This window comes from Bemisia tabaci, chromosome 4, assembly GCF_918797505.1.
Source record: "Bemisia tabaci chromosome 4, PGI_BMITA_v3".
In the NCBI taxonomy this organism is placed as follows: Eukaryota; Metazoa; Arthropoda; class Insecta; order Hemiptera; family Aleyrodidae; genus Bemisia; species Bemisia tabaci.
In genome coordinates this window covers 11,116,892-11,142,329 of record NC_092796.1, presented here as the reverse complement: position 1 = coordinate 11,142,329, position 25,438 = coordinate 11,116,892, and the positions used below count along the sequence as shown (strand labels likewise).

Below are 25,438 nucleotides of genomic sequence, written 5' to 3'. Positions count from 1 at the left end.
AACATTGAATTGATATTGATCGGATTATGAATACTGCTGGGTTTTTAAATGATTCCTCGGAAAAATTCATACTTGGGAATTTCCAAAAAAAAATTAAAAAAACTACACTATCAATATATACTTTCAGCCTTTTAAAAAGCTTTAGTTTTTCAAATTTGATTTTCTGAGTGCAAAGAACCATCAGTTTTCCCACACCCATATCTCGCCACCGTGTGCCCAAAATTTACGCGCGTAAAAACAAAATGGCATAACACTCTCCTTGACTCTTCCTCCCCAAAGCGTTGCGTAATTTATGGACGGCCCCTCAGAAGTCTGAAACTTGGTACAACATTCTTGAATTAGTGGACTCTAAAAGAGCGTAGTCTCTAAAAATGGCGGATGTTCGATATCCACTGTTTTTACAGATATGGCTCCATATACCTACGCATGACTGTCCTGGGGAAAAGAGACCTTAGTCCTCTTAAGGACATATTTTTCAACAATTTAGTCCACTATATTTGAAAGAGGAGGGAACTCCTCGCCCCCTTAAAAGAACGGAGCTTTTTCAGAGTGGAAATGAAATAAATGATACTGAATACATTTTGCAGGTAACTTTATTAACAGTGTAACAAGAACAAGCGAAACTCAAAAACAAACAATTCAACAGAAAACCAAAAAATAACTTGAAAATACAATTGATACTTTGTTCACTTTGGTGCTATGAGGCCTTCAAACATATCGAATGAATTACCATCAGGTTGCACAGAAAACTTTTCTCCCTTTGTCCCTCTGACTTCCAGAAAACCGTACTTGTCGAGCCCGACAATGGTCACATTCTTTTTAGACCCATCTGCTTGCACAACACTGATCTCTGCATTTCTGGAAATACACGATAAAAAACAGTAAACATAAATTACATTTCATTCCAAGTCAATTGATAATAAAAAAAATTACAACACCTTTACATCAAAAAAATTGAGCCAATAGTAGAGCTATAAAAGACTTGTTGTTTACAGAGAGGTTAATAAAGGAACTCATCAATTCTGTAAGCTGTGCCAAGTTGAAAGAAATGATTAGCTGCTTCCCTTTATTAATATCATCTGAGAAATGGATGTTATGAAAATATCTGTAAAACTAATTTCATTTTACTCAAACAAATGCAAAATGAATGTTTTGTTGGGCTGTCATCCTCAGAAAAGGAGGGATATTGATAAAAGTAAAACCTTGATGACAGAATCGGAGGAAGCCTAACGAGGGGCACAAAAAATTTCACCTCCGATATTATTTCCCACCATTCACTCAAAATTTTGTCCTGAGCTCTGAAACGTTAGCAGAAAAACTTTCAAACATCGTAAGAGTAGATTTATTGGCCAGTTTTTGATGACAAAATAAATCTGTAAAAAGATAATGAAGAAATGCAAAGGACTCGAAGATTTTAGGGCTTGACGTTTCAATTGACAGGTAAGCAGATAAAGCATATCTATGGTGAAACTCCTAAACCACGTTCTTCGGTTGCAGACCTCCTGTCACACTTTATTCTTTGAACAGAAAACTACTCAGCAACGTTCTCATGAAACCTTTCTTGAAGTTATTGCCTCTGAGAGTACACGGTAAAAATTTCAAGCAATAATTTTGAATTGTTCTTCTTTAAAAAAATAAAATGGGAACAAAAATATTGAAACACTGCAAAGAAGATACGCCGTTTCAGAGCTTCACCATTGATACGTTTTATAAGCAAGAAAATTAATCTTAAATACTTACTCATGTAGCCAATACTGATAGTACAGGTCAAGAATTTCAGGAATTCGGCCCTCTTGAGCAGCGTTGACAAACAGTTCCAACTCGTTGAAAACCCATGCAAAGTATGATTCATGTGAAATCTTTTTGAGTTTCCCTCCAGAGCTTTGACTCAATTCATCTACCATATCATTGATACAAGTGGTCGGCAGACTATTGCTCAAATTCAACCCAGCACCTTAAATAAAAATGTGAAAAGAGTAGGTAATAAATTAAGACCACTCCAGCTAGGGGATTGAGGCAGAATTTTTTCAACCTTGAATTTTCAAAGCATCAGTAAGAGGAGGTAGATGAAAAGTAATACTTATAAGTTTGTTATTCGAGGAAAATGTGTAACAGAATTTTTCAAGACTGAGATGTCCTTGCGAGAAAAATGTTTCCGCTATCTACATAATCTCTGCCTCTCTAATTTTGAAACGAAGGAGCATGGCGGGTCACAGGGGTCTTGTCACACTAAGAAACTTGAAAATTTAATCTCTTTGTTCTTAACTTGACTTCGTTTATAAAACTTCAGTCCAAAAAGAAGAAAAAATGCATCATTGTTTCGAAAATTTTAGGGAAAAGGAGTTTTTGAAATGGATTTTTCTCGGGAAAGGAATTTTCTGCACCCTTGATCTTGAAAACAGCATTGATGAATTATTGACAGTTTACTATAGTGCTCACCAAGATCTGGAATTCTTGGGAATCCTTGTCAGTGGGCTGACAGCGTGAGTTTTGCTTTACTTGCAACTAGTATCATGAAAGAGCAAAATGATTAAAAACTTACCAATGTTGCAAACTGCTGTTCGACCATAAATAAAAGTGTTAACTGCAACTCCTCCTATTTTGACATTGTCCCCAGCATATATGTCATTAGGCCACTTCAGTCCCAGGCTGAGTCTTTCATAACCAGGCTTGGATACGATAGCGTGCACAGAAGCGAGACTTACGATATGTTGTAGTAAGGACAAGTGTTGTCCTAGCTCTGAGTCAAGAGAGATATGAAGTTGGATCGAATAGGAGGCTGACCCTTCTGGACTCAGCCACTCATTTCCAGCTCTGCCTGAGCCTCGAGTTTGGAGTCGCGGAATCACAGCCAGCCCATTTGCCATTTTTGGTCCTGCTAACAAGGCCATGGATGTTTTTAAAATATCTGAGTAGATCACCAGACGGCCAAATTCTTTTGTCTTGAGATTATCAAAGTACTCAACTGTTGAGAATCTTGCTGGACAAGAATGTAATAGAATCGGCAGGAAATTTTCACTGGCTTTCGACGGGTTCTGCCCTTTGCCATAAAATTTGATGGCCAAATCTTTGATTTTCAAACCATTGTCAATCATGGATTCCTTTATATCTTCAAGAAAAGACAACTTCTGTTCATGATTTCCGAGGAAATAAGCAGGAGTGTAACTGCTCTTGACCGTTTCCAGGCAACATTTGATATCAAAGTGTTTCAGAAGCAAATCTGCAAGGATTTCCAAGCGCACTTTTTTGTCGGAGCTCGGTTTCTCAGAGTAAATTTCCGATTTGACTGGGTCTGAATCTAAGTGCACTTGAGAGAAGAGAACTTTTCCCTCAGAGGAGAGACAGGTTGCCAGGAGGAAACTCGGAGTGTGCCACGTTTCTTCAACACCAAGGACCTTGACAAGTAATGTGTGCGACTCGTTGTTCATGTCAATTACTTCAACTGATGAAGGAGTTCTGGCTGACACAGAATCGCTGGAAAAAAAAACGATTGATTGATACTACAGCCTATGTTTGCTGATTTGAAAAACTTGAGGACACAAAAGGAGAGCTGGTCCCGGCCGGGAAAATTACTATCTTTAAAAAAAAACAAAAAAAACAAGGTAATAGTTTCCCCTTGTTAACTCACAATTTTTTGGACCTAAGTCAGCAGGTGCCATCTGACACTGAGGTTTAAAAATGAATGTGTTTTGCAGATCATTGCAAGAAACCTGACCTACTCACACACTAGCTCATGAAAAATTACAAATTAAGTAACACTCCAAGTTAAGTAAAGTCGAGATTATGCATAAGAATCGAAAATCAAACTTCTTTTGTTTTCAACGTCCTTCTCTTTTGAGGACAAAACTTAGAAACTGTGGAGCGATACGCTAACGCACATGGAACCGGGTATGCGACAATGGTAGGTAGTCTCAGTGAAATTAGGTTTTCTTGTGAACCTGGCGATTATAAAAATATTACAGTAGCTGCAAAGCTGAGAGTGTGCCTATACAGTCAAATTCTTAAAAGCATACCGTGATAGTATTTCAGTCTCAGACATACCTCAGGGATTCTTCAGGAGGAAATTGATCAGATGTCGGTGAAGGCTGATAGCAGAAGATATGATGCATCAAAGGAACATGTTTCCATTTGTCATAATTTAAGCGTACAATTTCATCAGGCCGAACTTCGGCTGTTTGAAAAGACGAAAGGAAAACTCCTAGCAGATCAGAACAAATGCATAGGATTTGACCGCCATCACTGACCAGGTATTTCAGCAAGTGAGGAACTAATGAAGGAGGAACATTGCCGCAAATAATTACTAGTTTGGACTTCTGAAGCCAGGGTGATGAGATCATTTTATTCAGATTGAGGGAATGAATTGTGTACCTGCAAAAGAAGCATTCCTTTATTGTTTATTCTATTTTAATTATAGAAAAATAGTAAGGGCTCACTAAGGCACTATCATTTTGTAGAGACAAAAAGAGGATAAAACTGCACAAGTTTGTCCGGGAGAATATTGGTGCATCTGGTACCACCAATTTAGACCATTTGACCCCCTGCCTTTTCAGCGGGCCGATTATTGAAACTTACAGACAAAGCTGTAGACAAAGACGACAAAAGGGATTTGGAGGGATCCTATTGGTGGAAGCAGGTGGTGGCAATGGACATAAGAGGTAGGTAATAGACCAACTGACGGTAACCCACTAAAGACCCGACAGTTCGTCCATCATTTTCTTCCTTAGTCTATAAGAGCCAACCATGTCAACCAATAGGATCGCTCCATACTTCCTGTGTCTTCTTTGTCTATCGCTTTGTCCATCAGTTTCAATAATCGGCCCGCAAATTGAAATTCTATCAGACTAATCTTTCAGTAAATTAGATTAATTGGTTGTCATTATGTTTATAAGTTCATAGCAGCATTTGTCTTGTATTATAACCTCCCACCTCTCATTGAGACACACCCTTGATGCATATGAAGGGTTGACTGAAAAAATGTATACAACTTCAGCTAACTCGACCCCCTATTATCTTGAGCAATCAGAGGTTTCCATGAAAGTTTTGATGACAAAATCTACATGACTACCTAAATGATCTCCAAAAAGTTAGCATTCGCCGCAATTATTGCAGCGCATATTTTGTCCGTAACATTATCCTTTAAAGCCCCCTTCTGCTTAGATCCCCTTTCCACTGTGGAACTTTCCCCAACATACAGGCAGATTAGTCATAATTTGTTCGAGACAACAAATTGTTTCTGATTTCTTTCTTGTTTCTTTTGCATGATTCAGTACAACCAACGAGAGAGCAAATTCCAATTTTAGATTAGAAAACAGCGTTGTCTTGGGCAACAGCATAAAAACGACTTGTCTCTGAGCACATTGCAGTTTTTGCACAACATCGTTGCTGTAGGGGTTCCTAAATTTTACGCGCAAAGATAAGCCCCGCCCCCACAACACAAAACAACTTGGAACAAAGTGCAATTGTTGCTTATTTTCCAACAAGATGCGAGTGTTGCCTCTGAACAAAATACGACTCTTATAAAAAAAGTAAAGAGACAACATACCTATCCCTTTCTACGATTTCATGAAGGGAATTTCTGACATTTTCCACAGATGACGAGCTTGAACTGAAAATTGTGATGACTGGGGGCTTTCCCGTTGAAACCTCTCCATGGTGGGGCACACTCACTCTACGCCCTGATAGGGTGCTGTAGGCAGTGTTGAGTGAATCCATAGATGTAAAACCTGACTTGTCAGCATCACATTTCTCTAAATTTTTTACCAGTCTGTAGACAGAGATACAGCTGCAGTCAAGAAAAATAAATTTAGACAGCTGGGGTAGGGGTGTAGAAACTTCTCGGAGTTGTATGACACTTCAACTACATGTAAGAATAGGACTGCGGTGACAAAGGATTTTAAAAATAAGAATGCTAGTCTGCGTCAATATTATAAAAAAGGTCGTTATCAAGAAAAAATTGAAAATCAAAGTTTTTAAAAAGAGAGGGTTGTATGAGCGAACAGCATCCGTGTTACAATAATTTAACAGGTTGATAATTCATTTTTCGTGCTAATAATTGATACTTTACTGAGCAACATTTATCTGTCTAATATAATGAATATGTTGTGAATGGTTAATTCGTCTTCTTCTGCACAAAGGAATATACCTTGTCAGCGCTGTCTCAGTATTTTGACAAACAATTCATTTTTTCATGGGAGGGGCAAGCACGAATTGGTCGGAAAAATTTCAGGATCATTTCTCACGAGTGTATGGTAAAGTCATTCGAAATCTCAGAGAAATTCACGAGACAGTTCTCCTTTACACCAATAAAATGTAAGTGAGCAATGCGGAATTGGCACAATTGAGAGAGATGGTGAATTCAGACCTGTTGTTCTGTTTAAAATCTTAGTTGGGTAATAATTCATACCTCTTATTGAATTGGGATAGAGGAGTACTCCTAAGAGTCCCACATTCGCTGAAGTAATTAGAGGAGTTACTATGATTGATGACAGAATCGCTGGGGCACCTCAAAGATAAACTGTCATAAGAGTCTTTTCTGTCTATATCACATGATTTTGCACGATCCGTTTCTTCCCTAATTGGCAGGTAACCATTTTGGCTATTCTCCTCCGCACTTTCAGGATTAATTGTCAATCTGGAAAATTACATTGAGGTTTAAGATGCAGGGCGAGAGCAAGGATTCTCACCTTTGAAAACGGCACCTCTTTGAGTTTAGGGCGCAAATCTATATCATCATATTTTTTCGTATCAGCTACTGACATAATACTAATTGGTAAAAACAATCATTTTTCATTCCTTGATACACTAAAAATGAATTGATATGAAATAATTTGAGAAATTTCAGTAGTGCTGCGTGAAATCTGATTAATGAACTCATTTTTGAGTCATAAAATACTTCCTCCCTTCATACACCTTGACTGACACCCTGATGTCTTCGTTTAAACTACCAGGTTGAACAAACAACTCGTCACTCAAATTCAGATTGAACATTTCATGCAGAGGAAAGAGTAATGATTTAAGGACACTATGCTTAAAAAACTACCAGAGATGCATGCTGGCCTTCTTGCAATCACATTTTTTCTGATTATGAACAGGACTGCATTTTGCAATTTGGAACTATAAATTCGGGCTCTTCTGGAAAAACACTTATGTGCATAGGGAAACTAATGGCACATACGTTGTTTTTACACCAGGCTAGAATTAATAGTTCCAAATTGCAAAATGTGATCCAACTTTAATTCCGAGGACTGTTGTAGATAGGAAAAATTAAATGAAAAAGCAATTCTCTTGCAGAGACATTTGTTTTTTTAGTATTCAGAAGGTCCACAACATTTTCAATTAAAAGAGGCTACTCTAAAGGACCCCTCTCGTCTATGTAAAAATAGGCGATGGAGAAAGTAAAGGTGATACAGATTTTAATCATTAAAAATATAAAGTTTGTAATCAACCATTAAACGAAATATGTACCCAAAATCTGAGACGGTAACACTACAATGTTCGCTAACAGCATTGGTGGCAGCTTCGCAAATGGCAGAGTATAATTTCCTATGGGAGGATAGGAGGCCTTCTTGTTCGTCTTTTATATTGATAACACCTGTGAGAAATTAACACAAATTAGTGGATGGCGGAGAAATATTAAAAAAATGCAACAAGCTGAGTTTTCAAAGCGTGAGGCTTGGTGGTACATAAGGTATGAAGAGGAAATAGAAGTAAAAAAAATCTACTGAGGGATTACATTTTCTTGAAGAATTTATTGGACTTGCACAAAAGGTTTTCTAGAAATTTAAAATTGGCAAGCCAAAAACTGAAAAGTGACCATTGAGTATTAAAAAATGTACTGACACAAAAGTATGTATTTTTTTCATTGTATTGAAAGTGTTTAAAAATAGATTTTTCTGTTTAATATATATACATATATCGATGGTATAAGTCGGCAACCACATAACTCGGTTTGCGACATCGCAGACTTCCTGTCATACTTTATTTTTTAAATGGAAAACTACTCAATGGCAATTCTTTAAAACTGCTGTGATTTTTCTTCTCTGTGCAAAGAAATTCAGCAAAGACTTCAAGAAATGATGTCAATTTGTTCTCCTTTAAAAAAATAACCATAGAGGCGGAGATTTTCAGACACCGCAAACGAGATGTGTGATTGCAAACTTACGCCGTCGACATTTTTACATGTAGAACAAATCAACATCAATCCTTGAAATTTTCATAAAGTGTTCTTTGCACAGAAAATGAAAATTATGTATATTGCTGAGGAGGGATGTAAAATAATTTTCCAGAAGAAAAATAAAGTACAATAGGAAATCAGAAATGCTGCAAACCAAGATACAAGGTTTGAGAATTTTGCCATTGATATGATATATCAGAGCCAAAATTTAAAATAGGTTTAGGTGTTTTTAATATATTTAGTCGAAATGCTATGCATACCTCGTGATCCAGATTTTAATCTTCTAGTGATAGATGTTAGATCGACACCAGATAATTTGCATGGTTCACCCCTGACTTCAACCGCTATTAAAAAGAAAAATGACAAAACTAAGATTGCATTCGTTCATAATGATAGAAACATGGAAGCTCAAGTAAAAATAATGACTAAAATTCAACACAGATATTCTAACTTTATGAAAAATTTTGATTCTTGGATTCGTCATGACAACAGTAAACTATGAAAAAATAATTGAGAATTTTTCAAAACTGAACTGAAAATTGAAAAAAAAAGGGAGAAAGAAAGAAAAATAGTACAGTACAACAGATTACATTTTATTGTAACTGGTTTTGACTGAAGAATTTGCCCATAGAAGGATGTCCTGTAATTGGTCCTTGTTTTAATAAATAATACACAGCAACTGCGGATCTTCGGAAACACATAATGTTATTATTATGATCCAATGCTCCTCTCCACAATTAGAGGCCAAAATATGCAAATCCGTTTTCTTACAGCTTCAAATGTACACTGATCAAATTATATATATTTCAAAGGCGTTCCTCTAGCCTCCACAGGAAAGCTTTTCAATTTTTTGTACGACAAAATTAGCTAAACTTTTGTTTTTGGTTGCAATTCATAAAGGTATCAAAGAACTTTCTTGATCAGAGAAAATTTTAAAAATTCAGTAGAAATACTTGATTTTTTGTTCTTGATTCAAATAATGACTTACACTCTATCCTTGTGATTTCTAGTTTATTACTGAAGCACAGATTATTTGACAAGAAAAGGGTTGTCAGTTCAGCTAGACGATTAAGATCCGACTCAAGCAAGAGAACAAATAAATCACCCACATACCAACTTTTAGGTATTCCAAAATATTCTACCTGAAAAAATAAAGGAAATTGTTTTATTCCAAATAAATTTCAGCAAGCAATGTTCAAATTCAGCAATAAGTTGCATCTATTGTAAAATACTGATTAAATAACTAACCGATACTTTAGCTCCATAGAGGGTTGAGGAGAAAATACAACTACACATGTATTATCAACATTAAAAGTTAATTTGAACTGAAAAACTCAATAACATAAATTAACAAAAAAAAAGGTGGATGAAAGAAATAAAAGGAGAAAAGAAGTAAAATTGTTCAGGGACCAAGAAAATTTCAATTTAAGCTGCTTTAGTCATATCTGCTTTGCAGCTTAACACATAATTATCTCCTAAGTATTCCTCTTTTGTATATCTAGTCAAATTCCCAGCGTACAATGAGCAGGATGGGGTAAACAGATCAGAGATTAAGTGAACTGAGAGGAAAAATGACAGGTTGATGCACCTGAGTCTCCTTCTCAAATTTCACAATTCCCAAGGTTAATCTATGAATAAACTTAATTAAATAAAAATTCTTTGCAGTATAAATATTCTTAAATTGAATGTGAAGTGTCATCGACACATCAAGAATTTGAAGCTCCTACATCTTAATTTTCTTCAAAAATAGAGGAGAGTCATAAGAAATATTTTTTTACAAAGTTCCTTTCATGTTGAATCACTTCACTCTCCTCATTTTTCACTTATAAAATCGAATTTTTGTCGGATTTTTCACATGATTATTTTCGATTTGCACAGCTTCTCTTCCGTACAAAAAACACAGATTCGTCTTGATCATAGGTTTTTTATATTGCGTCTTGTAGCAGTGTCTAAGGACCAAAAGAATTTTCTACTTAAGAGGGATTTGGTCTTACCTGTAGTTTGACTTAACGAGATTTCACTGTAGTTGTTTTTGAGATGACAAGATACTTTGGACTCAAGGGTTCTTATGATTAAAAAAAACTACATATCTCATCTAGCTAGTAGAGATCTCATCTAATAGAGACTGACTTTTTTCTTAGGTCATTGAGAAAAGGCCTGAGGAAGTAAAGAAAGATAAACTCACTTCAAAATTAAGACCATTTTGTACAGAATGAGATTCCCCTAAATCCGACTCAATAATAATAAATACATGAGATTCGTCCAGTTTTAAATTGGTGTGTCCACTCAATTTGAGTGGAAACTCAGTCTTTTCAGAAGGAACAGCAATCCAATTGTTGATATCCACTTGTTGCTGCAAAAAAATGAGTAAAATATCAGGTGAGATACCTATAAAATGAAAAATCACTCATTCAAAGACAGGAAAATTCGTCTGATTTTCCACTGATATTGGTTATGATGATGTATTGAACAATTAAGGAAGAAATGACATGATAATTATTGAATTTGATAGTTTGGGGAAAATGAACTACTAGACAAGGTGCAATGTTCAGCATTCCAATAACAGGTTTTGCTTCAGAATTTCACATAGAACATGATTTTTGCAACAAAAATTACTGAAATAAACTACCAACCGATGTAGTTAGGTTTTTATTCACCATTGGTTATGAAAAATTTATATTTCCCCCTCATGTAAAAAACCAGAGTTGACTTGAATGAAATTGCGTAGCTTTTTTATGGGAGAAAAATAAAATTTGGCTGAACTCTAGTATCAGCCAGTATTCAGTATTTAATAATCTAGCGATAATAGTCTAGCGAATTATTAGGATACTGTGTAGTTAATTCGAGTATGAAAAATAGGAGCTTGTCATGCGTACTTTTAAAAGAGCAAACCTGAGGTAGGACGGAGCAAACTCGCTTGCTGGGTGAAAAGAACAGTAAATTTGACAAAAATGCTTCATTTTGATTTAAACAAATGCTAGAGCTTAGACTCCTACATGGAATGTAATTTACTTTATCATTTCCTGAAAAATAAATGAGAGGAAATTTAGACATGATGGTCAAATACAAAAAATTTTGAGCTCATAGCAATTTTAGAAAAAATAACATGATACATGCTTATTCATGAGTGATGATCTTCATATTTTGAAAACTAAGAACACAAAATTTTGGTGAAACTTTCAACGACCTTGTGAAAAAAGTAGAGCAAAAGTTTTAAGCCTCGAAAACTGAATAAAGTAAGAGAGGGTACGAAAAAGAATAGTCACAGATAAAAATATTTTGATCTCTCATACTTAAAGAGGAAGTCATGTGGGACTCTTATGAGAATTCAAAACTTCCAAAGAAAACCTGTTGATATCAGAGGTCTGCATCAAAAAGAGAAAAAAAATATTGGTATTTGATGGTTGATTCCTATGTAATGTACACAGCTAAGTCTGAAAAGATTTTTGCTTTCCTCCCGAAAAACCAACCATCTAAAAAACCAAGATTTTTCCACCAAAATACATGAGAACAAGATAACTGCAATGGTAAAAAATCCTCTTCACTGTTACTATAAAAGAATTTTTCAGTTCAAACGGCACAATCTGTGGATATACCTCCATCCAAATCAGCTTCAATCTAAAAATACGAACATTTCTCCCCACAAAGTGGCAACGTCTATATCGGTAGCATTCTGGGCTGGAGGGACCTGCTAAGGCAATGAAAAAGGATTTGAAGCAGCTTTACCCTCACCCAGCATTCAAACTAGATCTCACTGAGCAGGCTCATCAATGACTCATTTAATTGCAGGAAGTGGGAGACTTCCATTCATTTTGAACAAGCACTCCACCCCTTACATACCTGCGGAGCTGTATTCAGGCTTGAATTTGTGATTTTAACAAATGATTAGCACAGAATGAAATGAGCCAGGTCACAGAAATCTACTACCTACCAGGGTACCTATCTATAGACTCAACAGGAAAAAATTCCTGACTTCTGGGTTTTCCCTGACCAACATAACCAAAATTTCCTGACTTTTCACAGAAAGTGACACGTTTTTGGAATTAATTTTACTGCAAATGACAGACGAAGGTAATTTTTTTTCCTTCCAGGGTTTAACCTTTCAGTTAACTAAAATAAAATTTCCTTATAATTACCCATTTTCTGGATTTTCCAGACCTTCAGACACTCTGCCACAACTTTCCCTAAATTAGATTTTACTTTTCAGTGAACACTTAAGCAGTATTTAGATGAATCGCCCCTACCTTGAGAATGTGGCAGTTTTGGAATACTACCATTACAGTCTTTATACATAGAGATGGAAGATTTTGAGTTCAGTACATTTTTAACGGCATGTTTAATATTATTAAACCGCCAAGATTGAATCCATGACACAGCCATGAAGAAAAAAGTAAGCAACATGTTGTAGATGACACGCTGATAATAAATCTGAGAACAAAAATGTGTGATTCAATTATTCTAAGGCTTTGCCAAGAAAATTTGCAAATATTTTATCATAGGAATTTTAAACCATTAAAAATAAAGAGTACTGGAATGAAAGATTGATTCTTTCCTGACCTTTAAGAGATGATTTTTTTAAGATTTTACACATAAGTATGAAATAGATATACATACCTACAGCAAAACCTATTGACTGTATGACTGCAAAAGCAAGTATCCTGTTAGCGGTATGCAAACTGCACGGCAAATTATTTTTTCAATATATTCTACTGTATAAATTGCCAACATTATATTGGTTTAGAGGAGAAGAAAAAAAAATATTTGAAGTTTTTCACCTCTGAGAATGTTTCTCCAATGGCATAACAACTTTGATTTAGATGTGGTTCACCTGAACGGAATGTTTCTTCAATGGTATTCCAGCTGAGACTCGATCATGATAAACCAAGTTCCTAAATCTTGAATAACGTCAAATATGAAATCATAGGAGCTGGGATATGACTAATTCTTGAAAATGCTGGATGCAACAGTATACGTGTATTTCTCGCCATTCTTAAGAGCTGAGGTGGATCGGGAAGTATGCAAAACCCTGAACAAAGATGAAATACAAATTAAAGCCTGAAGACTAGAGATTGATAAAATGATCAATTGGGAACATGTTAGAATATGAAGGTATGTCGGTTTCTACACTGTTATTCAATCTGTGCAAGGTAAGGGCACTCAAACCTCAGTTTAAAGGACTACACACATGATAGTAAGAAATTCAGTACCAGCAAAATTTGGAGATTACTTGATATGATGTTTCTTTACGCCTTTCTGAGCAAGATGAATTTTAAAATGAAACTTTCTATGCGCCAATCTCAAGAAAAGCAGGGTTTCAAAATACAGTTGGAATCATGTTTAGTGACTTCTAGCTACAGAAGCTGTAACAGCTTGGACGATGACCTTTTAAAAGATCTGCCCAACTGCCCCACTTGTGTCATTGCTGACTGAAGTAGGCTAGATACTGATGCTAAAACCAATTGCTTCCCTTACTGATTCTTTACACTTGCAGACAAAGATATCAAGAGATCAATTATATGGGAAAATTCTACAAAACACAGGAGGTAAAAAAATCCCGAACTATGGGACAAAGTTACCTCCAATACCTACTTACCTCATGTGGTTCCTGTGCCAAGATCTTTGGTGAAAATAAATTTACCCCTGTTGGCGTTGACTCTGTCATTGATGCACTTCACTTGCATGACTGTAAAGCTAAAGCTGAAACTTACCTAATTGGATTAAGACAAAAGTCACTCACCTGTCAGAGCAACTGGGAACTGAATGGTGACTGTTGTTTAATGGCACTTTTTTAGAAAATGAAAGCATTCCATACAGTAAAAGGAAAGAGCATTGAGCTTCTACTTTGATTAGAGGTAGTTTTAACTAAAATTTCTAAATCTTTGAACACTGCCCTTCAGCAGAAATCATTGTCAAGGAGAGCAGGTAATGATCAAACTCAACCTGTAATCAAGTAAACATTGAATCCTATCCTACCTGCTGCTGATAAGGGATAAGGGAGATTGAAGAGGGAGGGGGTAGCGAAGGGGGGAGTATGCATAGAGCGCGCCCCATGTATGTACATTACATTGCAGTGTTACCGTTCTGCGTAATTGAGGGTTTTTTTTGCGTAATTGGAGGGTCGCTGCGTAGTGGCTGCGTAATGCGTAATGCTGCGTAATTGGAAAAGATATGGTGCGCCGTCTGTGTCAATATTACTTTTTCTCTCAAAAAAAGTTTTTCTTCAAATAAAAGTTTTTTTTCCCCCCATAAAAGTTTTTTTTCCCGCTTAAAAGTTATTTTACCCCAAGAAGTTTCTTTTCCCGCATAAAAGTTTTTTTCCCCCGCACAAAAGTTTTTTTTTATAAGTTACCTACAACACTGTTGCCATATCGTTTCTGAAAACCCGAATTAATTCCAACCATAGATCGAATCGGTATCGATAGGCGATAGGTCGACCGCAAGTTGTGTGAACATAACCTCAAAATCAAAATACATATTACATCTAGCATCTAACGGATAGCCACAAATATGGAACGTGATGTGTTCATTTACCTAAACATTTTTATATTTGAGAATAAATAAAACCCGTAGATAGAAAAAAAAATACGTTTGAGAGAAATTAATTAGTGCGATGTATAAATAAAGTGGCGCGAGAAAATAATTACGGAATTCGAAAAGTTCTCTGCTGTTACAAAAGTTGAAGACCTACAGAATCTTCTGTCCTCTTCACTGCTTGCTACTATTGCTGGTATCGCAAATCGGAGAGCAAAGGATATTGCAGCAAAAGAAGAAATTTTGCAAGGTAGGTATTCTTGCCTTTAGAATAGGTACAAAGGTTCAGAAAGTGTATCAGGAACACTGGTTTTATCAACTTCTAAGATAAAACCAGTGTTCCTGATACACTTTCTGAACCTTTGTACCTATTCTAAAGGCAAGAATACCTACCTTGCAAAATTTCTTCTTTTGCTGCAATATCCTTTGCTCTCCGATTTGCGATACCAGCAATAGTAGCAAGCAGTGAAGAGGACAGAAGATTCTGTAGGTCTTCAACTTTTGTAACAGCAGAGAACTTTTCGAATTCCGTAATTATTTTCTCGCGCCACTTTATTTATACATCGCACTAATTAATTTCTCTCAAACGTATTTTTTTTTCTATCTACGGGTTTTATTTATTCTCAAATATAAAAATGTTTAGGTAAATGAACACATCACGTTCCATATTTGTGGCTATCCGTTAGATGCTAGATGTAATATGTATTTTGATTTTGAGGTTATGTTCACACAACTTGCGGTCGACCTATCGCCTATCGATACCGATTCGATCTATGGTTGGAATTAATTCGGGTTTTCAGAAACGATATGGCAACAGTGTTGTAGGTAACTTATAAAAAAAAACTTTTGTGCGGGGGAAAAAAACTTTTATGCGGGAAAAGAAACTTCTTGGGGTAAAATAACTTTTAAGCGGGAAAAAAAACTTTTATGGGGGGAAAAAAAACTTTTATTTGAAGAAAAACTTTTTTTGAGAGAAAAAGTAATATTGACACAGACGGCGCACCATAGAAGAATTCTGCGTAATTCGGCGTAATTCGTGCGTAATTGAAGTTTTTAAAAATTTCAGTTTCTTATCGCGGTTTTTAGGTTAGGTACGTCATGCCGATCAAGGTAAACGGTCGTTAGTAAAGATAGTTTTTTACCTAAAAAGCAATGCTGCAAACTTTGCTACTAAATTCCCACCGTACATAGGAAACAAAAATATTTCCGAATTTCAAAATAAGCGAAAGATTGTTAACAATTTGGCTTAAAATGCGTAATTGCTGCGTAATTTGAAAATTTTTGCGTAATTTATGCGTATTTTGACAATTTTTCCTGCGTAATGGCGTGCGTAATTGGAAATTTTTCTGCGTAATGTTGCGTAATTGCCGTCGGGTTGCGTACGCAGAACGGTAACACTGGTACATTGACAAGTAGTAAAGGCGGAGAGAAAATAGTTGGGAGAAAAATAAAGGGCGATAATGAAACGTTTCATCTTCATCGGTGCCCCGGGGGGGGGGGGGGGGGAGAGATGGAGCTTATTTATTTAAAAGTTGTCTAACACCTACATTCTGAATTTAATTATTTTTACCGCTTAAATTATGCGGTAAAAAATTGGAATAATCCAGTCACCCGGGGGACCGGGACAAAATTTTGGGTCATTGCTGTTATCTCAATCTCCTTGGCCTCCTCCAGTAGATAGTGTGCCAATGTGAGGCATAGAATGTGAGGCATTTTGCAAACCTTTCTTCCTATGTTCTCTATGTTCATCAACGAAATGGTAATTCAGTAAATTTTTCGGTTGGAAGGGCTCAAAATTTCTCTTGTTTTGAGGCCACTTTAAGACTGTGGAAGCAATGTGAAAGTGCAGTGCTCTCCAAACCCTTTTGTAAGAGCTTGCAAAATCCCCCTTGTCCTCCCTTCGGTATCGAACGGAATGAAGGTAGGTCAGAGTTATGATGCACGCTTAAAAAAGGAGAGAGGTTCGAGAGGCTTGAAGAACAATGTGAAAAACTGTTTTTTTTTTTTTTTTTTTTTTTTTTTTTATGCTGAAAATCCTCCTCGTTGAAAGTGCTTAGCTCCACCCCTGTACCCGTGCGCGTCTCAAATTACAACGTTGAAAATCTCCTGAAAATTTCAGGAGATTCTCCCGCAAAATCATTTAATAATTTTGCGTAGAAAGTAGAGTCCCTTTATACCCAGAGTTACGACCAACTCACTTTGGTTGGGCCAGGATTGGGCTGAAAGTGGCCTAAAAAAAAATCCAAATCTGATTGGTTCTCGCTCATGGAGGCCGAAACTAGTGCACCAAGATGGCGGTACCTCGTATGTGAACAAGAATAATGAAAATATTACCTAATTGTGGTTTATCAAGAGTAAATTGTTATTGCCATCGGTCCAAAATGAAAATAGATTAAGAAATTATTCACAAACCAATCTCATTTTCTTTTTAATTGATCAATTTGTTGATGTTGTTGTTTCTGTGTGACAGACATCGCAGGATTCCTGATCCTTATCCCCCAATATCGTTCGTTTGAGTGCACTAGTTTCGGCCTCCATGGCCAGCCAGGTCGGCTGCCAGTCAGCTGATAATCGAGTTGTCGTTACTCTGGTATAAAGGGACTCTAGTAGCATAGAGAAAAAAAAGGAGGTGTTTGCATCTTGAGGATTTGTACCCACCTACGTCATCAATGTAAACAAGACGCTCGTTGAGGGTTATGTTGACGCTGTAAAAACGGACCATAATGTCCGATTTTTTTACTTAAATCAACTCTTTATTTAATTTCAAGCACTTTTTATAGAATGACTTTTTCCCTTAAATTACACCATTTCCAAGAAAATCGACAGGATAAAAACGTCGCTGTACCCAATGACGTCATCAAAGCTATAGATACTCTATGAAAATTCCAAGATGCCCGAAATGCAAACACCTCCTTTTTTTTCTCAAATTTCTCTATGCTCTAGTAGAAAGAAGCCCGATCACATCACATGGTCTTTCAAGACAAGATCTACTACACTTTTTTGGTTTAGTGAAGCTGTCGGTTGGTTGACTAGTTTATTGTTCATGTAAAGACGAAAAATAATATGCATAGATTTTAAAACCGGGCCTTCGAGATGCACGTAAAACTAGTTTTATCATTGAAGGAAATGGAGCACGACAAATGAAAAAAGCAGAGTGGCAGGTGAGTGACTTTTGTCTTAATCCAATTAGGTAAGTTTCAGCTTTAGCTTTACAGTCATGCAAGTGAAGTGCATCAGTGACAGAGTCAACGCCAACAGGGGTAAATTTATTTTCACCAAAGACCTTGGCACAGGAACCACATGAGGTAAGTAGGTATTGGAGGTAACTGTCCCGTAGTTCAGGATTTTTTTACCTCCTGTGTTTTGTAGAATTTTCCCATATAATTGATCTCTTGATATCTTTGTCTGCAAGTGTAAAGAATCAGTAAGGGAAACAATTGGTTTTAGCATCAGTATCTGGCCTCCTTCAGTCAGCAATGACACAAGTGGGGCAGTTGGGCAGATCTTTTAAAAGGTCATCGTCCAAGCTGTTACAGCTTCTGTAGCTAGAAGTCACTAAACATGATTCCAACTGTATTTTGAAACCCTGCTTTTCTTGAGATTGGCGCATAGAAAGTTTCATTTTAAAATTCATCTTGCTCAGAAAGGCGTAAAGAAACATCATATCAAGTAATCTCCAAATTTTGCTGGTACTGAATTTCTTACTATCATGTGTGTAGTCCTTTAAATTGAGGTTTGAGTGCCCTTACCTTACACAGATTGAATAACAGTGTAGAAACCGACATACCTTCATATTCTAACATGTTCCCAATTGATCATTTTATCAATCTCTAGTCTTCAGGCTTTAATTTGTATTTCATCTTTGTTCAGGGTTTTGCATACTTCCCGATCCACCTCAGCTCTTAAGAATGGCGAGAAATACACGTATACTGTTGCATCCAGCATTTTCAAGAATTAGTCATATCCCAGCTCCTATGATTTCATATTTGACGTTATTCAAGATTTAGGAACTTGGTTTTATCATGATCGAGTCTCAGCTGGAATACCATTGAAGAAACATTCCGTTCAGGTGAACCACATCTAAATCAAAGTTGTTATGCCATTGGAGAAACATTCTCAGAGGTGAAAAACTTCAAATAATTTTTTTTTCTTCTCCTCTAAACCAATATAATTAGATGTTGGCAATTTATACAGTAGAATATATTGAAAAAATAATTTGCCGTGCAGTTTGCATACCGCTAACAGGATACTTGCTTTTGCAGTCATACAGTCAATAGGTTTTGCTGTAGGTATGTATATCTATTTCATATTTATGTGTAAAATCTTAAAAAAATCATCTCTTAAAGGTCAGGAAAGAATCAATCTTTCACTCCAGTACTCTTTATTTTTAATGGTTTAAAATTCCTATGATAAAATATTTGCAAATTTTCTTGGCAAAGCCTTAGAATAATTGAATCACACATTTTTGTTCTCAGATTTATTATCAGCGTGTCATCTACAACAGAACATGAATTAGAAGTATTACTGCAGAAGCGTCGTAACAAGAAATCAGCTATTCGCTTTTTATCAAGATTATTGGGTAATTATCCATGTCCAAGGGTTATTGTGACTGATAAGCTAAAAAGCTACATTAAACCAGTTAGGTATAATGTGTCCTAGGACTAAGCATCGTACCGATAAAAGACTAAATAATCGGGTTGAGAATGCCCATCACCAACTAGGAGAAAAGAGAAGATACTGATTAAATTTAAGCATCCTAATTCAGCACAATGTACATTATCACTGATGGGAAAAGTCAGAAATATATTTGCTGTAAATGTTGGAAGATATACTAAAACAGCATCTGAGCAAAGAATTGCATTTGCGTCCGCTAAATCCATTGGGATGAAGTACTCAAAGACTTCTTGCTGTCTGAAATCTAAAAATATAGTTACTTTGTGACACTAATTTACTTAACTTGACGGTGCCGTATTAATTTACAAGAAAATTTTAGATTTATGGTTTGAAAATGCTACAGGAAACTTTCGAGCGAAATTACATAATAGTGATTGATAAGGTTTAAACTGTAATAGCTAATATTTTTTGATTTATATTAAATTATTTTAACTTTTTCTTGACTTACATATTAATATCCTTTAATAAAGGACCATATTTTATGGTTTTTAACTTAAATTGGAGAATAAATTATGTATATACCTAAAGTTTTTAAATGTGTTATGCCTATAGGTTTAACCGAAATTACCAGTAATTTAGATAATAATATGAAATATGCAATTTCTCAAATAGCCAGAAAAACATTTCTGTCTGTTTATACAACAAATGATGATGGAGAATTCAGAGAAGGTTATTCCGCTAATATTTTATCATGTGATTTACCGCAGATTTATAAGGATAGTAAGCAAGACAGGAGCAAGTTTAACAACAGTATTTAAGAATTGTGGTAATAGAAATGCAATACATGAAATAGCGGGTCTTATTAATGAAGATGGTAAAAATCATGTTATTTTAAAGCAAGCTGCAACTGTTTCTCAAAATTATACAGCTACTGTTTTAGACGAACTTTATGAGGTAATGGATACTAGATTATCTTCAAATGGTACTATTGCTTATTTAGGTTTAGAAGATTGTAGCCCTGAAACAGCTAATAATGCACTTCAACAATTTAAAGATTATGTAATAAGCTTGAGACCTACCACAACAACGACTACAGAGTCACCTATTGATAAGGGTTGGGATATTAAAAATCATCTTAATATTACTTCAAATGATCCATATGAAGCGGGAAAAAAGTTTCTACATATGTTAGGTATTTCCGTTCCAGACACTACAACTCCTCCTCCTACTACAGAAACTTCTAATGATGATACAAATGATTGTGGCTATACAGTTGCTCTTAATGCTGCTGCTGTCCTTACAGTAGTAGTGTTAGGATACTATGGAATTAGGCGTGGAATAGATTGGTATAAAGGGAAGAAATCATCAGATAATAAAATACCATTAGAAAAAGTTTTGAATATAAAGCTAGAAGAAGATTTAAATTTAGAAAAAGTTTTGAATATAAAGCTAGAAGAAGATTTAAATTTTATAAAAAAAATCTTAGAAAGATTAAATATGCAAGAATTAAGCGAACATAAATATTACTTACAACTAGATGAAGAGACACCAATAGAAGATATAAATTACCCACAATTAATTCTAAAAATAACACAATTCTATAAACAGTTAAGTGTTTTATGTAACTCATTTAATGAAGCTAATACTACACCATACATTAAAGTCGTGCAAAAAGTAAAAGAAATAGAAGGAGTGATAAACATCATTAAAAGCATTAGAAAAAAGCAATGTTAATATTGATGATAATAGTCAACAACATTTGTATATTGGTCATGTAACTGATTTAAATAAAATATTCGCATTTAGTAATATTTATACTCCCTCCAATTCTGGTATGCATAGTAGCAATACAAGCAATGAGTTAGAGGAAACTATGACATTCTTAGGAGAAACCAGCGAGACTATATAGCTCCAAGAGTCTATCATATATTTTGTGTAAGTTGTAAAGCAACAGAGAAAGAAATACTGTTAAAATACAACTAGAACAAAGGTAAAAAATATGGCTAAGAAAATAGAAGCTGGTGTTAGAAGTGCAGATATAAAGGCACCGTCAAGTTAAGGGAGGTATAAATTAAGTATTGAGCAATTACAGGGAATGATTTATAGAATAGCAGTAACAATTTATCCTAGATTTTACCGCTATGCATATTACTCAAGCCCCGAATAGACATCGTTTTCCAGCAAGCATTATTAGCCATACAGTATGGTTATATCATCGCTTTAATAATAGTTACCGAGATGTTCAAGAGCAGATGGCTTATCGAGGTATTATATTAAGTCATGAGACTGTAAGGTTTTGGTGTTGTAAGTTTGTAGTTTATTTTCAAGATGTTATTAGTAAGAGAGAGCGAAAGCCAACTGATAAATGGCATTTGGATGAGATGAATATCAAGATCAAAGGTGAAGTATTCATATTATGGAGAGCTGTTGACTCTGAGGGACATGAATTAGAAGTATTACTGCAGAAGCGTCGTAACAAGAAATCAGCTATTCGCTTTTTATCAGATTATTGGGTAATTATCCATGTCCAAGGGTTATTGTGACTGATAAGCTAAAAAGCTACATTAAACCAGTTAGGTATATGTGTCCTAGGACTAAGCATCGTACCGATAAAAGACTAAATAATCGGGTTGAGAATGCCCATCAGCCAACTAGGAGAAAAGAGAAGATACTGATTAAATTTAAGCATCCTAATTCAGCACAATGTACATTATCACTGATGGGAAAAGTCAGAAATATATTTGCTGTAAATGTTGGAAGATATACTAAAACAGCATCTGAGCAAAGAATTGCATTTGCGTCCGCTAAATCCATTTGGGATGAAGCTACTCAAAGACTTCTTGCTGTCTGAAATCTAAAAATATAGTACTTTGTGACACTAATTTACTTAACTTGACGGTGCCTGTTTTAATAATGCTGAGGCTAATGCTAAACATCAAAATATACAAATATTTTTACAAGCATTTACACAGTTTAATAGTCAAATTATTGAACGGCAGTTTTAGTGAAATAAATACAGATGACTTATTAACAAAAAGAGAAAGTTTCATACAAAACTTTACTAAGCGGGTACTATTAAAATTAAATAAACCAGCTTCGGATAATTATATTGACAAAGAATTGGAATTCTTGACTAAACAATTAGGAGAACTTAATAGCTCACTAAGTTCAGAAATAAACGAAATTAATCAAGTAACTACTTCAGATCTTACTGAATCTGTACCATCTATTGGTGAAGCACCAATATGCAAGATCATCATGATATTAATTAACAACGTTTTGCTGAAGTTGCTATATAATTTACTCTACTCGGTGTTATCTAGTTGCTTGTACCTGCGGTATCCAGAAAATAATAAAAAATACTAATTTTATTAGTATTTTTTAACTGGACCCCGTGAATAAATCACGGGGTTATAGGAGTAAGACTACCCCTCAAAAATAACATCACTGTAAAATGACAATTTGGAGCTGAATAATTACCCAGTAATCTTTGTACAACGGTAAAATTGAGAGATAAATTATTACTGCTATTCTATATATCATCCCTTACGTTCGCTCAATACTTAATTTATACCTTTATTAACTTGACGGTGCCATCGATTGTTTTTGGGGAGGATTACCTTTTAAATAATCTACTAAATAGCGAGCAAATTGGTTATTTTGAACTGGCAAACTTACAATATTTTTAATATCCTTTCTAATGGAAGATAAAGGATCATTCTTATTTTTTATATTCATAATATAACCATGTAATTCTTCTTTATTATTCGCAGTATACATACCTTGCTGCATCATTTTTCCAATTTTATTTAAAGGACTTTTAACAGGAGTATAGATGATAGGTCTTCCTGTCAAAAAGAACTCTGCCATAGTAGAGCTAAAATCACCTATGTACAAATCTGCAGTCATTATAGTATCTAAGAAATCTCCACTATCTTCAATCCTAAAATTTTTTAAACACAATAATTCCTTAATAAGCATATTATAAGAATGACGCTTCATAATTTTTGTATTTTCGACCATTTGCCATTCTAGCAATGGATGACTATAAAATACAAAATCAATATTACTATCAGTTTTAAACAAGAGTAATAAAGTAATCAAGATATTTTAAAAAATTAGAACTCTCTGATGTTCCTGTCCATCTAGGTTTCCAGACTATTCTGAAAGATTTTTCTCTCGAAAGACTCCAACGTTTTGAAAAATCTTCATAAGTGTGTAAATATTTTTCGCATTTTAAGTATCCTATAGCTTTTGCCTTTTCAGGCATTTTTTTATTGATTTCTTTTTCTATACATTGATTTTCTACGAAAATTTTCCACATTACTTTTGTAAAAGGATTTTTTTCTAACAATCCCTTGTAGAGACCCGTATGTTTTATCATGTTAAGACCATAAGAAATATGTGCAATGCGAGCGTACTGAGCAACATGAGTAGAATGAAACAATTCGGATTGCCTATAGTCATCGTATAAAATTTGATATATAACAAGATCAGGAGAAAAAGATTCAATATCTATATACTCTTTTGAACATGAGTTATATCCCATTACATACGGTATGTTTCTTTCGTCAAAATAATTAGCTAGCTCTTCGATATTATTGAATACATAGTTTTTATTTTCACATGGGATAAGTATAAATTGTACATCAAAGAATTTATCCTGTTTAATTTCATTATAAAAACTTTCAAATAAATTAAATGTAGGATTTTGAATAATAAAAATTATTTTCATCTAATGGTCCTTAAGGAAAAACTAAAATATCCGTCTGTAGAAGTTAAGATTTAATCTTATAGATATTTAAAATCTAAATGTATGCTTCTGTTAAATTTTTTAACTTTTGTTGTTCTTCATATTTTTGCTTATATTCTGTATTTAGCAAGATGTTTTTCTCATGATTAGAAACTCTTCTCGTGATTTCATATGCATTTGTTGCCTTTCTGTTCCATATATAGCCTAATTTCGGCACCGTCAAGTTAATAAAGGTATAAATTAAGTATTGAGCGATGGTAATAACAATTGTTCACGTTTTTGTGATGATATTTTTTTAGTTAATAGGGCACCGTCAAGTTAAGGGAGGTATAAATTAAGTATTGAGCAATTACAGGGAATGATTTATAGAATAGCAGTAACAATTTATCCTAGATTTTACCGCTATGCATATTACTCAAGCCCCGAATAGACATCGTTTTCCAGCAAGCATTATTAGCCATACAGTATGGTTATATCATCGCTTTAATAATAGTTACCGAGATGTTCAAGAGCAGATGGCTTATCGAGGTATTATATTAAGTCATGAGACTGTAAGGTTTTGGTGTTATAAGTTTGTAGTTTATTTTCAAGATGTTATTAGTAAGAGAGAGCGAAAAGCCAACTGATAAATGGCATTTGGATGAGATGAATATCAAGATCAAAGGTGAAGTATTCATATTATGGAGAGCTGTTGACTCTGAGGGACATGAATTAGAAGTATTACTGCAGAAGCGTCGTAACAAGAAATCAGCTATTCGCTTTTTATCAAGATTATTGGGTAATTATCCATGTCCAAGGGTTATTGTGACTGATAAGCTAAAAAGCTACATTAAACCAGTTAGGTATATGTGTCCTAGGACTAAGCATCGCACCGATAAAAGACTAAATAATCGGGTTGAGAATGCCCATCAGCCAACTAGGAGAAAAGAGAAGATACTGATTAAATTTAAGCATCCTAATTCAGCGCAATGTACATTATCACTGATGGGAAAAGTCAGAAATATATTTGCTGTAAATGTTGGAAGATATACTAAAACAGCATCTGAGCAAAGATTTGCATTTGCGTCCGCTAAATCCATTTGGGATGAAGCTACTCAAAGACTTCTTGCTGTCTGAAATCTAAAAATATAGTACTTTGTGACACTAATTTACTTAACTTGACGGTGCCTGTTTTAATAATGCTGAGGCTAATGCTAAACATCAAAATATACAAATATTTTTACAAGCATTTACACAGTTTAATAGTCAAATTATTGAACGGCAGTTTAGTGAAATAAATACAGATGACTTATTAACAAAAAGAGAAAGTTTCATACAAAACTTTACTAAGCGGGGTACTATTAAAATTAAATAAACCAGCTTCGGAT

General features: G+C 34.9%; 2 protein-coding genes across 9 annotated transcripts; one reads left to right on the top strand and one right to left on the bottom strand.

The window, feature by feature from the left end:
• Nucleotides 1–575: 575 nt before the first annotated feature.
• Hcs (holocarboxylase synthetase-like protein) lies at nt 576–14,149 on the bottom strand. Of its 7 annotated transcripts, none has more exons than XM_019046055.2 (14): nt 13,911–14,149; nt 12,949–13,199; nt 12,418–12,601; nt 11,066–11,196; nt 10,359–10,526; nt 9,162–9,315; nt 8,434–8,517; nt 7,465–7,591; nt 6,404–6,631; nt 5,543–5,782; nt 4,042–4,368; nt 2,543–3,474; nt 1,741–1,954; nt 576–858 (listed from the first exon to the last, which is right to left on the bottom strand). In XM_019046055.2, the coding sequence occupies exons 3-14, from the start codon at nt 12,572–12,574 to the stop codon at nt 687–689; spliced, it is 2,934 nt and encodes a 977-aa protein (XP_018901600.2). In that variant the 5' UTR covers nt 12,575–12,601; nt 12,949–13,199; nt 13,911–14,149; the 3' UTR covers nt 576–686. The 7 variants fall into 7 exon arrangements, with proteins under 7 accessions (XP_018901600.2, XP_018901602.2, XP_018901603.2 ...); XM_019046057.2 differs by having other exon boundaries at nt 13,002–13,199; XM_019046058.2 differs by having other exon boundaries at nt 5,543–5,764; nt 13,911–14,148.
• Nucleotides 14,150–17,639: 3,490 nt separating this feature from the next.
• On the top strand, nt 17,640–24,538 carry LOC140224425 (uncharacterized). 2 transcript variants are annotated; one of them, XM_072299310.1, is made up of 3 exons: nt 17,640–17,865; nt 18,575–18,773; nt 19,180–24,538. In XM_072299310.1, exon 3 carries the CDS (start codon nt 20,024–20,026, stop codon nt 21,050–21,052), a length of 1,029 nt encoding a protein of 342 aa, XP_072155411.1. In that variant the 5' UTR covers nt 17,640–17,865; nt 18,575–18,773; nt 19,180–20,023; the 3' UTR covers nt 21,053–24,538. The 2 variants fall into 2 exon arrangements, with proteins under 2 accessions (XP_072155411.1, XP_072155410.1); XM_072299309.1 differs by having other exon boundaries at nt 18,575–18,826.
• Nucleotides 24,539–25,438: the final 900 nt, after the last annotated feature.